The sequence below is a fragment of the Pocillopora damicornis genome, chromosome 1 (genome assembly GCF_964200805.1).
Source record: "Pocillopora damicornis chromosome 1, jaPocDami1.2, whole genome shotgun sequence".
NCBI lineage: Eukaryota > Metazoa > Cnidaria > Anthozoa > Scleractinia > Pocilloporidae > Pocillopora > Pocillopora damicornis.
The window spans coordinates 16,513,389-16,527,990 of NC_142670.1; the positions used below are offsets into that span (position 1 = coordinate 16,513,389).

General features: G+C 35.8%; 1 protein-coding gene across 4 annotated transcripts; it reads left to right on the plus strand.

Moving 5' to 3' along the window:
* Nucleotides 1-1,572: 1,572 nt before the first annotated feature.
* Nucleotides 1,573-4,737, plus strand: LOC149052352 (uncharacterized). 4 transcript variants are annotated; one of them, XM_089195064.1, is made up of 5 exons: nt 1,573-1,900; nt 2,289-2,359; nt 2,870-2,973; nt 3,238-3,347; nt 3,888-4,737. In XM_089195064.1, exons 3-5 carry the CDS (start codon nt 2,967-2,969, stop codon nt 4,251-4,253), a joined length of 483 nt encoding a protein of 160 aa, XP_089051190.1. In that variant the 5' UTR covers nt 1,573-1,900; nt 2,289-2,359; nt 2,870-2,966; the 3' UTR covers nt 4,254-4,737. The 4 variants fall into 4 exon arrangements, with proteins under 4 accessions (XP_089051190.1, XP_089051180.1, XP_089051198.1 ...); XM_089195054.1 differs by having other exon boundaries at nt 1,573-2,359; XM_089195072.1 differs by lacking the exon at nt 2,289-2,359.
* Nucleotides 4,738-14,602: the final 9,865 nt, after the last annotated feature.

The following is a 14,602-nucleotide window of genomic DNA, read 5'->3' on the forward strand; positions in this document are numbered from 1 at the left end:
ATTTTATTATCTGAGCAAACTTATTCAATACTAACAATTTGATCATATTTGCCATACGGAGCAAACTTGCTCAATACCAAGAATTTGCCAGCAATTACCTGCTTATGCAAACCTCATCAATTCTACGAGTTTGATCATGTTTGCTGATCCAAATAAACACTCCAAAATTACGCTTTTGAGCACATTTACAGCGTTTTGTGAGCTTGCTGGTACACTGGGTAAAATGCCAAATTTTAGTGTCATTTAAGTAAAATTAAACAACTATTAAACCCAAAGACAAATTTAAGCCATGTTTACTAAACTTAAACATGACTTAAAAATGTACCTTTGTTTAGGCGAGGTTTAAGCATTCTTAAATGCAAATTAAATCGACATTGAGATTTAAGCTATTTTTAAGTCATTTTAACCGTACTTAAATCCTTTGAAGGATTTAGGGTTACTTTAAACCACCTTAAATCTAACGTTAAACCTATTGGGGAGATTTAAGGTCTAGTTAAAGGAGCCTTAAATACAACATTAAATTTATCATAATATTTATACCGTGTTTAAGGACCTTAAAAACACATCAAATCTTTTGGTGTACACCAAGTCTACTTTATTGACATAATCTCTCACCAGAACCAGAAACCATACGAGAGCAGCCTCCAGCAACCTTCAATGAATTAATCATAGATTAATATTAATATTATGTATTTAGTAAAGCCACAATATTTCACGCTACTGATTTTATTGCTTTTTCAATTCTTTGGGTAATGAAACTGTGTTTGTTGATTGTGAACAAGAGACTTGATTTCTTGTGTTGGAAACTGTTTCACTAAAGGAAGGTGGTTGCACAGGGAATTTGACTAACCTGAGCAAATAAGGTACATTTCTTCAAAACCATATAATTTTAGTATATACCAAACCAGTGGACAGTGTTTTTTGCATGCTCTGATTGGCTACTCAAACTCAGGATAGTACATGCATGTGCTATCCACTTCCCAGCTTAAGCTGAAGTGTGAAAAACTTTTTTTTGCAGTGTTCTGAGATATAAATTTATAATTCTTTTATCTCACTGGTTTGGTATATACTTCACAGCTCATTAAATATCCACCACCACTAAGGGGAATAATATTTATTGTTAAATATATTAAAAACAACAACGACATGTGAATGTAGATTGATGTTAATAACTGGCTGGTAAAATAATGGCACGGCGTGGAATAGGGCAAACTGCCATGAGTTTTACATTGTCAAGAGTTAAATAAGCTCCAGCAAAAAGACTGTGTATCCTATAAACAGGCAAAAAGTAGCTTGATGCTCTAGGTTCAAAGTTATTTGCGTCCCACACACAAAGGGTATTAAAACTTCCCAAGCATTGGTTTTGCTGAATAAGGAAACCGGGGTTTCTGAGAATGAAGTGAACAGCTCTGAACTGCAAACGTCACCAGATATCTCTAACTGAACGTTGAAAAGCGCGCGTTTGTATCGAGGACGCGGTATGTCTCGTCCCCAGAGTGAGGCCGAGATCCTTATGTGCATGACAAATACCGTATGAACGCCAATCAAATGTCCAAAACTATAATCGCGGGATATGTGATCTTTCACTGTCGTTCGTTCACTCGGTCGAGTTTCGTTTCGTTGCGGGCACGTGTTTGGATTCTTCCTCGATAGGATGATGGCTGCAAACGATCCAGTTCAAGAGAGACAGCTTGTTCTTATGGAAAGAATGAGTAGAAGGATTGATTCGATTCTCGAAGGGCAAAAGAAACTAGAAGATACGAATGCAGTCCTTCGGCAAGAAAATGCAAAGCTGAAGAACCAACTTGCGAGTCTGGAAGGGCAGGCAAAGAAGAAAGGCAACAAACGTTCTAAAAGCTCTCGCAGAGAATCAAATGTTGTGATTCCAAATGACTTAAGGGTAAATATTCTTTAATTACTTTAAGGATATAAATTTTTTCAACTTTAGTACCGTTAAGTTGTGTTTGAGAGTTTCAGTTGCGGTGTATCAGAAGCATAAAACGTGTCTTCAAAGACACCGCCATTCCGCCATCACGCGTGTTCTGTGTTAACTTAAAGCACAATATGTGTAGATGTTGGTTCTAGTGCTTATCACAAAGTTGGAACATCCTTGTGCTGAATTCTTGTGCCTATTTTGCAAGCATTTAGCAAAAATACTGTTTACCCAGTTTAAAATTCCACTGTGTACTGTTTACCCAAAAACCCTGCTGACCCTGATTAAAGAAATAAACAAGTTTGTGGTTTGAATTGACTTTTGACATATGATGTTCTTCCATATTATCTTCCAGAAACGGTTTCGGTTCATCTACAAAAAGATGGTAGAAAAAAAAGTGTCACAAGGTTTCATCATTGATGAGGAGTATGTTATTTTTTTACCATACATAAGATGATGTATTTAAATAGCAAGGCACTAAGAGAGATGGCATGCAAGATATTAGAATTAAAACTTTACCACCAAGAACTAAATATCTCTCTGACCAGCTTCTTCTAAGGGACTGATAGTTATCTGTTTTGAGGCCAGTGTTTAGAGTCTGGGGCCAGTGTAAAATATTCAAATTGGGAGTAGGAGGTGGTAAACTTTTAGAATCTGTTATTTCAACTATTATGTTGCTGATAGATTAATACATGCAAATTTTTGTTTTGAGAAATCTTTTCCCTCCAGGAACCAGAAATCCTAATGTCAGTTTGAAGGTGTAAAAAGCATGTAGCTTCTGCACTGTACCAGCAGTGATTAGAAAATTGTCCCTCTTGTATAACTGCTTTACTTGAATTATTATTTCCTTTTTTGGCTGAATAATAATAATAATATTATTATAACTGCCTCTGGCTATTGTTTAAAACAAAAATAACATTCTCATTTTTATTACAGTCCACAGTCAGAGAGAAACTAGAGTATTTTTACAAAAGTGAAAGAAGTACTGAAAAAAGAGCATGGAGGAGAAAGCTGCCTATGGACTGACTTACAAATGGAAGGTATTACATTACAGGAATCAAGTTTTAATGTTGTGTGCAAGTTAGAACAAGAAACATTTACCTTGTGCAAAATCAAACAAATTTTCTGAAATATGTTGGACAGAAAACTTAAAAACTAAGAGGGAAAACACAATATTACCATCATTAATTCTTTTAATTAATATATAACCATAAGCTGATGTTACATATACACATAGACTTGTCATTGTATTGTAATTTTAGGATATCATGCAGCGATAATAATTATTGTTTTTAACTCAACAGCTCAGTTTTATCGGTACTTCAAAACAACTAAAGAAAGAGAGCAGAGGATAAGAAAAGGGAAAAATGAAGAGCATAAAGAAAAGTGCAAAAGGAGCAGGCGTTTGCTAAATGTAAGGACTAGCTAAGTTGTCTTGCTTTTGCCATGCTAAACCTATATTCAAGAATAAATTTTCAAGATAGTGTGGCTGAAGCATGGCTTCTGAATCAAACGTTTCAATTCAGTTTGACAACAAGTGTTGTTTAATACTGTGGCAAATTTGTGCATGGCATTGTACCACAATACAATGTGGGATAATATACAGCAACAAAAAATGAAACAATGCCATGCACAAATTTGTCATACACTGTAAGTAGGACTGGTATGTTTACAACTGGTGTACAAATACACATTAATTAGGAAAGTCAACCTTGCTGGTAGTTAACCAAATAACATGGGTTTGCTTTAATTTAGTACTGTTTTGTAGCATGAATTTTTTTCTGGGAGTTCTATTTATTGCTGATTGTTATTTTCATATTTTATATCTTTTGTGGGATATCATTTTGAGTTAGAAAAGTATTTCTATTTGACAATAAATTATATGTTTCATAGATATAATTTGGTCTGGTTATTAACTAAATAATGACTAAATTGTTGCTTTTTGTTCCATTAGAAACTGGAAAGGCGTCAGTCATCCTATGAGATGCTACAAGCTTCTATGACACCAAAAGAAAAACAGTATTATAGTGAAATCCTTTACATTGATTATATGAGTAGCAAAGAATCAGATTATGAGGAGCAAGAAGATTTCATTACTGGTGAAAAAGAAAAGAAACTGGCAAGATATGTAACCAAGAAGCTATCATGGGAAAGAACAAGCTTGACAAATGCAAAAGCCAGGCTAGACAGAACCTACAAAAATAATTTGACCCCCCATGCCAGGGCAATGGCTAAGCCAAGGAGTGTTGGTGGCATGTCGGAGAGGCCTGCACCTGCTGGCCCACTTTGGGCTGTCAGGCAGATAAACAAAGAGTCGTGATTGAAAAAATACTTAACACTTTTTTTTACTTTTTATTCATTTATTTATCATGTATTTAATGGCAAACTGAAGTAATTGTTTTGTTAGAACAAATTATTGTCATCTAGATCACAGGGATAGTTTCTTCCAAGTATTGTTAAATTTATTGACTTATGATGGGGAAAATTTGTTCCTGTCAAGCATAAATAAGCTAGGTATGTGTGACATTTTAACCCTTTAACTCCCAAGATCTGATTGGTAACTATCCTCTCTAGCTGCTACATATTTCCCTGTAACTTAGTTATGAGAATCTGGTGTGATATCAAGACAAAGACCTATACCTGATAAGTTTGAGAATTCTCATTATCTCTTTGCTGGATAAGTTCAAGATATTTTAGAGAGAAGTTACTTGTTAATCACTCCTGGGAGTTAAAGGGTTAATTACAAATAGGCAGTAGCTTTAAGAATGTGTACCAGTGAATTTAAAATAAAAGAAACTTGAAACATATATTGTTTAGTGTGATATGTGACCTGGTGGGTGGCAGTTTAGTAATGAAACAACAAAACAATAATATTTCACTGATTTCACAAATTTGATTCAAAACTAAAATATTTCACTGATTTCACAAATTTGATTCAAAACTAAAATAAGCAACAAATTTTGAGCAGATTAATTTGCATTAAATGGTACTTTGACAACATTAAATATTTGAGCTCTGTTTACTTCAATTAAACAGTACTTAAACATACAGGAATGTTTTGGACACATTTAATGTGCACTTAAACCTGCATTAAGTTTTAGCCTTAAGATAGTATAAGCCAGGTTTAAGTCCAACTTAAATCTAGGTATAAGTGACTTAAACATCAACTTAAACTTATTAAACCTGAGTTTAAGACAGGATTAATCCATGTTTAAGGACACCTAAATATATCTTTTCTCCATGTGCATAAGTTTGCATGTTTTTACATCGGAAGCAAACGTGGCGCAAAAAAAGAGATCTGCTCATAAATTTGCCTCGTATGTAAACAGGCATCAAATAAACACATTTACATCCACATTTGCCCCATGGGCAAATGAAACGAAAATTCATAGCTGCACAATACTTTAGTGCAGGAGTGGAAGTCTTTGACAAATGTGGCATTTACCATCTTTGCTACGGGTAACAAATGTGGTGTAAAATCGATCTTTGTTCTTTGGCAAACTGAGGCAAATATGTACAAATGTGGTATTTACTTCAGTTTTGCTATAGATTTGCTACCAACGTAAATCCATTTTTTCGTCCAGTGTGCAACACAGGTTCCTATGTTTTCTCCTTTCTCTTTAGTTTTATTTTTATTCTCTTTTTTTTGCATTATCACATATGTATGTTATTTTAATTCCCTCAGTGCGTTCCCTCAGATTGGAAGTAGGTTATAAAAAGTCAATATTGACCAGAACTAAATTACCTTTTCTATCACTATCTGTTTCTTGAAAGAACCCCTGCTATTTATGACTTTATTTCTCAAGAGAATGTGTTTTTATTTGCCATTTATTTCCATTAGAACATGAAACTAAGTCCGATAAGTTTTTTTGTTTCGTGACTCCAAAAAACTATGTTTGCGACAACATCAACTGAGAAATCAAAAGCAATTCCGCCCGAGAAATTCGCAATTTCTACTGGCTCATTCTCAATAAATTTTACAAGTCATGCAATTAAACTCCGGCAACACTCGATCGAGAGAGATGTAGATTTACATGTAGTAATAGAATGCTTAAAAAAAATGTAGATACTTTACGATCGAAGGAAGCAAATAAATCATAGAGATCTGCAGATTATTATAAAATTGTTATCTAGCAGACAGCAGGAACAACGCGCTTGAATAATTCCTAAGTAAAGCCTTCGGGTCACGCAACAGATGTTAGTTTTGCGGAGTTCTGCATGGAAATGTTCAATGACGGTAAGTGACAACGACAACACTGTTTTAATTTTATTTTCGAGATAGCAGCATAGTTCTTAGTTTAATAGAGCTATTGATATTTGCTCTCAAGCGAGAGTGCAGACTTTCTCGTCTGTAGAAGCCGAAGTTGTAGCACGCTGGAACTTGAAACAAATGTCAACCGACACGCAGCGTGTGACTTCAAAATCCCCTAAAATGAGCAATGATGATGATAAGCAATCAACTTATAGACTGATGAATGCTTTGTGCCGTGCAAAAGCCATATTTGCTGATTATAGCAATCTCGCACATAGTTTGTCATAGTATAATTGAAGCGTTATTGATTTCCGTGATTTATCCTGTTGCTTCGTGTTTGTATAATTTTTTCATTCTGTCATAAATAGTTATTGGGCTCCCGCCCCACTTTACCCCCGACTCTTTCGGCCGTGCTCCCTTTAAAGGTCTTGAATTAACAACAAGAGAGAAGAGATTTCTATTTCTTTTTCTCTTGTCTAAGTAACCGGGATTTATATTATCCGCACGCGAAGGACCTCATTTAATCTTGTGACAATTTTTCATTAACAATCTACTTTGCAACAAAGCCTTGGTTCGTTATTTATTAATATTTTTCTCGGATATATATTTATTATTATTTTTCTCTAGACATGTCAGCTGACCTAATAACTGAGTAGTATCTTGTGATATCATCAAACTAATTTTCTCCAAATTCAATGTCTTTCGACTAAGTCTCAAACGACAAAATCTTTGTAACTCTTGTTTTTATACCCACTTCTACTTTATATCAACACGATATTTGTTAGAGCTGGTGCTTACGTGGTCTTGCATCTAAGTATTACGTTTATAATAACTTATAAGTTACTGAAATACTTAATACTGAGCGCTAAATACCGAGGTCATTAAAAATATAAAAAATCGTCATTACTTAAATCACAAAGAATCAAACGCCGAAGTGTGTCAGCATTTTCCCATATTCTAATTCATTTTCTTTAAATTGAGCTGCCAAGCTGAAGCACCAAAAAAAAAAAATTATTTGCGGCGAAAAAGAAAAAAAAAGCGCTAATATCTTTTTTTAATGCTTCATTGTTCTAGCAACATTCGGACCAAATTACGCGGATTCCGTCAATCAGTCTATATTTAAAAAGTAAAGAGCTTTTTATGTGTTAATATATTCTTATCTTAACACGAGGCAAACCTTTGACGCATTTGAGGGTTTGTATCAGTTGTTAAAGAATGTAAACACAGAAAAATTATTTCCAATTCATTTCCCTCGTTTATTTTCCGTAACGAACTTATCCAAGATTTGGAATGAAGCGCGAGTGTACGAACTTCCTTCTCCTGGCATGGAAGACTTATTACCCTCGATCCAATGGCTACCCGACCTTCCTCCCCGCCCCTTCCTTCCACCCTAATGCTCGAAAAAGGCAAGTTAGGCTGAGAACTAATGAACTGGGTGGATAGATCATAAAGTTTGTCTGATTGATGACTAACAAGCCTGGCCTTAGCTATTGATATTTTTTAAAACAATGATACACTTTGTGACTTTTGTGAATATGTCTCATCATTGCAATGTTGTAACTGTTACAATTATCCCCGTAATTTCTCCTCATCGTCTCTTTACATGGCCTGCATGATTAAAATTAGAAAGAATAGTCTTCACTTTTCACTTACAGCACTCTTAGATTGGTATTGTTCATAAACATGTCTTTTGGCAAATTCTCCAATTGGTTGTTGCCCAAGTCTCTGTCAATGAATGACGAAAGTTAGTACGTGTAACAAGTGTTTAGCCGTATTGCTGATATAAACGTATTATCATTACCATCAACATCTTTAAGTGGCTAGAAATGTTTTTGATAAGAACCCAGGTTGCCGATACTGCAACGTATTTATATTTTCAGGTAAATCTGTCAACTCCATTATTTAGTCATCATGCGTAGTTGTCTTGAAGACATCCATAGATGACTTGGCCATTCGTCAATCTATTATTTTCAGCAGAAAGGATTTCAATGTCGTCATGGGAAACAACATGATGTTTGAGTGTCTTGAGCGGGTTCTTCCTTACAATATGAAATAAAGGGAGAACGCGTTTGAATTAGCTTAGACATTTTTCGTATTTTTTGGAATTTTTGAAATTTTTCTAATCGATCTCGCGAACGGTTTCCGTGAACCAAGCAATTTGTTAAAATTTCCATTTTCAAGTGTTCGGCAAGATAACGAGCTATTTCGTGGAACAAAACGATATTGAGGATTTCTTTTTTTTTTTGGAGGCATTGAAAACAACTGAACACTTTAAAATTCCTCTCTTCTCCCTCCCTCTCCTCTCATCACCCATTGTTGTAATACATAAGGTTTTAGACTACAAACTGACATGTAGTGTAGACCACATCATAAGCCAAGCGATATTGATTTGTTGTGTGGTGGGGGTAGGGTAGGTAAAGATACTAAAAGAAGTTCCAAAGTAAAAAACACTGAACTAATGATATAGAATGTCTGGAATAGACAGATCTTGGCAGGGTAGTATGAGGAAAATTCCCTGTGTTATGACTGTTTGACGCGCTGCCTTGTCTAGGTTTCCATACGAGAAACTTAAGTCTTTGAACGTGCACAGAGGTGGATTTTCATGATTTTTTTTTCTCCTTCCAAATTGAAGTATTATTCAGTAGAAAGTCGTCGTTTACAAACTTTTTTTCGTGTTCTCTAAACATCCCAAGTGGTTTGTATACGACGGTAAATCGATAAAAAGGTATGGTTTATTGTTTAGCTTTTCGCCTCCCGGAGCAAAGAGAGACGTGAGATTTGCGCTTGTAATCGTTGCAGGGTAATACTAGTTAAAGTCATCTCTTTGTGCTGTCTTATGTCACTGATTTTGTATATACTACGAGTACGTTTCGGTAGTCGGGTAAGGTTAAAACCAAGGGGAAAACAAGTTCCAGTGGCTCCGCAATCATTGAAGGCAAATGTAGACAAACCTCAGTTGAAGTATAAAGCTTTTTTTGACACGAAAATGTCGCACGGGAGTCGACGTTTAACGGGAACATGGCCAAAAGGCTTGGAAAAAGGACATAATGGCAACAACCCTAATTTAATCGCTCGAAAATAATGGATATCAGCAGGGAGAAAAGCCCTGTCCCATTACCTGGTTTTGTTCCCTATCACAAATCATTATCAGGATTTTTATTTCATGATCGCCAACAAATTTCTGGGTGCCGTTAGTTTAAATGCACCTTATCGAGTATGACTGCAATTAAGTTTTGTGATCTGTTTTAAATATATTCCAGTATAGAATATCAGTTTTGGAGAAATGAGGTTTTTTCCCAGGTTTTATGTTGCCCGTATCACGCCTACATCCACTTTATTAGAAATATAACCAGTAGCGGTTAAATTGAATTACGGTTGTAGGGACCCGGATATCTGTATAAAAACTTTACAATTCCGCAGGAGCTCGCCCTACATTGAGGTGTTTACCAGAAGTATTTTGTTAGTCCATTAAGCTCGAGGTAAGATGATTCGGAGACGCTCGAAAGTTTCATTCGTGGCGGAGAAGGTGAGTTCTTTACCCTGTTTTAAACAGGAGCATGTTCCGCAACGTTTTGTTTCGCAAACTTTAACATCCGGATTAGTGTCCTTTTGCTTGGAGAAATAGTTTGTTAGCATCTGTTAGCAAAGTTTTAAAAGTATTGTCAAAACCATTGTCACCTATCGAAGAGCCAAAAACCAAAAAAAGCGTTTTGAAAGTGAGCCATAGGTTCTTTCCTGTTTCGAAATGAACTACAAATTCTTGGAGAGGCATAAAAGCGAGAAAATCCTGTGAAAACAGCCCAGAAAATGGCAAGAAAAAAGTTCAACCAAACAAGACAAAGAAGCGACAACAGAGGAAGTGCCAAGGTCGATAGTCATATATACGGAAGAAAAAATAACTATCTTTCAACGCGATGTTAAACTTTCAGTGCTTTTACTTGAGCCTCATTTCTTTCAGTTTTGCCACCAAAAAGGTAAAACGTGTAAATTATTTTCCTTCTCGAGCAAATGATTTGGAAAATCAAAGATGATTAAGATAGACGGCTTGTAAACTCAGTGAAATACATCTATTATCCTTGATATAGTATGAAGCTTCTTTAAAAGGTTGAAAACAAATGTAAAAACAAGCACAAGGTACAAATAAAGTCGTCGAAGATTCAACCGTGTATGACTGACCATGCTTCCTATTCGCTAACGCAATGACAGTTCGAATAGTTGACTTTTAAATGGCTTTCTGGGGCACGCGCCCAGGATAAAAACAAACAAGATTATAACTGTTTTCTTTTTTTCTTATTTTCATTCATTACCTTTCGAGGGAATTCCGCGTTAAATTACGCTTGAAAACCGATATCGCACGAATCGCGGAGCAAGTGCATTTTCCTTCGTATTTATTTACCTAAATTTTCCTACAAAAAAACGCAGGAAATGGCACTTCCGACACCCAAGATGTAAACATTTTCTGCCCTCAGACCCCTTAGTTTAGATCGTCTTCAGCGCTCGAAATTGTCTTCTCGTGGGTTCACCTTAAAAATCTCACGATTCAACTTCTCGAAGAAATCGGAATAATTTTACAATGTGACAACTAGGCGAACAATAACGTGCAATAATACCCACCAGCACTACGCTTAAAAATACAAACTTATCAACAATTCATCAGCGGTGTAACGGCACCGGCGTAATTCGTAATTTCGTTTGTTGCTTCTTAAGTGCATTGCAGGAGGCCACAAGGTTTGTCGGATGTAATGTATTAGTACGACCCATAGAAAGCACTGACAACGAGACTTTTAAATATCATAGTTTTCCCGCGGTGGATATTTAATTAGATAAACTAAAAGCAGGGAATGAGACAGGAGTACCGAACGTTACGTTTGGCTTTCGTATTTGATTTCTCAACGGCAAAATACGTTTTGCCGCAGCTTGCAAGTTAAACCCGGGTTTTAGATGCTTTTACATTTAGTTTTCGCGTCTTTGTGACGTTTGTTACCTTCGTTACTCAAAATTTATGGCAATTCCGTTTGCTGTCCGCGATTTCAACCTTCACTTGATAGTTTTTGGCAAGTTTAAGCACTTTAAACACATTCTGTAAAATTTACAGAAACTTTCGAGATTTTTCGTAGGAATGGAAAATTTCACATTTATAGAGATGCATTTAAGCGAAAAATCGATGGGAAAATCGTAGCTTTTTTTTCCTTATGTCGTTTATTACTTTGGAGATTTGCTAAAATCAGCAACTAAGGCTCTTGTACAGAACAAAAAAGTTCCAAGTTCATGTGTGTAACAGCTTCGTTTTTTTATTTAGACCGCAGATGACTGAGACCTGCGTTAAACATGACCGAGCGCTAGACATGAGATTTATAATTCGGAAGCACTTAATTTTAAATTCAGTTTTACTACAAGATTGCTCCGCTTTTAGCTATTTTAGAGTCAAAGACCTTTAGACATTCTCGACTAGAGCTGTCCAAACTACCCGCCAAGAAAGGAAAAACTTGGTATGTTCTTGCCTCAAGAAAATTGTACCGACAAACTAAATGCATTTTCCTTTAGACATTTCTGAGAATCTTCACGATGAGTTTAAAAAAAAAAACCTTTCGAATGCAAGATCTGTGGCAATTCTTTTTGCTGTCCGCGATTTAAACTTTCACTTGATAATTTTGCCAAGTTTAAGTTTTCTAAACACTTTTGTAAATTTGAACGACAACTCCACGGCCATTTTAATACAAGCTGACACAACTTTTTGTGAAAGGAAAAGAGTGTAGCACGAGTAAACAAAATAAGTTAAAAAAAGAAACAATTTCTTTAGTCCAATGTTTTACACTCCTCTCATTCACTGAATATTCCTGCCACCCCTCACAAATTTTAAAATATTTTCCCCCAAAAGGTTTGGAATTGATTCAGAGACGCTCGAATGTTGGGTCTGGATTTAGAAAGAACTGGTCAATTGGATTAGTACTCCCTCCTGGCCTCTCAATCATTTTTTCAGATTAACATTTGTAAATTTAGGGTATACCGCAATATTTTTTCATAGACTCTTAAAGAGAAATTAAGAATGCGTAACATATTTTTAAATTCTCATTTTCAGTTGTTGCACTTCGAGTGTTTTGACGCGCGCATTTAAAATTGGCTCTCACTTTTTGACTAGGCTACAGGAGTCACAAGGCTGATTGCTTTTTGTTCTTGTTTTTTGTTCTTTTTCTTCTTCCCTTTGTGTAAAGGAGATCAGAGGAAAACACATATCTGAACACTGGACTGCATAGAATATTCCTAACTTGATAACTAGACTGGTTAAGAATGAGGGGGGAATCGAAGGTGAACGTTCACTACTACAATGATTCCTTCACTAAATTTCCTTACAAATTTTTCTTTGATAATCTATTTAGCGTACGAATTTTCCTAAAGCAATAGACGTTTCCAAGAACATTTTTCTAGTCCAGGTGTTAATGCAGCTTTATTAAGATATGATCCATACTAAAAAAAGTTCTTTGTAACGTTTTTTTCGTATATTGAATATGCGATATCACCCACGCATTCAAATGCCTGCTTTGAAGGTTGGATTCCATGCGTTCCTCTTACACCAATATTGAGAAACACTCCAAACTTACAGCCACATCAGCTGGGTATTGTTGCTGAAAATGCCTGATGGTAAATTCCTCAGCTGGTTGTTGTTCAACCACCGATCAAAAATAAGTCAGTATATTTTCAATTGCATGGTATACGACAACAAAGTTCAGAGAATAAGAGGCTAGAAAGAAACTTGTTACTTCTTTTAGCATGCTCTGATATAAGGGCATAAAATATACAAGATATCAAAAGAAGTTTGAAAGGGGAAAAAATTGAACTTATAATAGAGAATGTCTGGAATAGAGAGACGTTGGCAGGAAAGAGTAGGGAAAATTTTCTGGAGTTGTGACTGTTTGACACTCGGCACAATCTGAGTTTCCATAAGGGAAATTTAATTTTTGAACATGCGCAGAGGCGGCCTCTTCGAACTGTGCCACTGAGGTAAAAAACACACTCGTATTTTGTTTATAACCGTTTATCATCCAGTTTTAAGACCAGTTCCTATTTAACTTCCACCGATACGTTAAAGATACTTTCATGAGCGAGAAAATGTAGGTTTATTCTCAGGCTGATAAAACAGCATTCGTTATCATCAAATCGGATACCTATCGAATTTGGTTACACTATTGGTCATGAATGAAGTGACATAAACTGTGTACAAATTTGTAAGTGTCTCGCGAAGTGTAGCAGGCAAAATTCTTCAGCGCACAAAGCGATTCGGCTTAAATGACTTTAAAAGCTCCATTGATCAGTCTCAGAATCGCATAATTGAATAAAATATCGCATTCTGATTGGTCAACGAAGCGAAGTATTTAGCGTGGAATTGCGAGTTGAAAACGGGCCAGGGTCGATTGTCATATATACAGAAGAAGAAATAAATACCTTTCATCGCGATTTTAAACTTTCAGTGCTTTGGCTTGGACACTTTATTTCTTTCAGTTTTGCCACCAAAGAGGTAAAAAGTGTAAATTGTTTTCCTTCTCGAGCAAATAATTTGGAAATTTGAAAAAATATTTTAAAGATAAACGGCTTGTAAACTCAGTGAAATACATCTATTATCCTTAATATAGTGTGAAGTTATGTAAAAAGTTTGAAAATAAATGTAAAAACAAGGACAGGGAAAAATAAAGTCGTCGAAGATTCAAACGTGTACGACTGACCATGCTTCCTATTCGCTGACGCAATGAAAGTTCGAAAAGTTGAATTTGAAATGGCTTTCTGGCGCGCGCGCGCCCAGGATAAAAACAAACAAGATCATAACTGTTTTCGTTTTTTCGTATTTTCATTCAATTTTGTGATTCAAGGAAAATTCATTACCTGACGGGGGAATTCCGCGTTAAATTGCACTTGAAAACCGATCGGTTTTTTCGATGTGGCAATCAAAATTCAGTCCATAAAATAACTCGTTTCTGCAAATGTCTTTTGCTAAAAAATAAGATAATTACACAGCTGCAGGATACCAGTCTACAAATGTATGTAACACTGTCTGCAGCCAGCCGTAAACTTGTGCCTTACTGATAGCACTAGAGGTGGGGAAACTAAACCACGAACAAGTGCATTTTCATTCGTATTTATTAACCTAGATTTTCCTGCAGAAAACGCAGGAAACTGCATTTTCGAGACCTTTCATGCAAACATTTTCTGCCTCCAGACCCCTTGGTTTAGACGGTCTTTAGCGCTCGAAATTATCTTCTCGTGCGTTCACCTTAAAAATCTCGCGCTTCAACTTCTCGAAGAAATCGGAATAATTTTACAAAGTGATTACTCGGCGAACAATAACGAGCAATAATACCCACCAGCGCTACGCTTTAAAATACAGACTTATCAACAATTTATCGGCGGTGTGACGGTACGGGCGT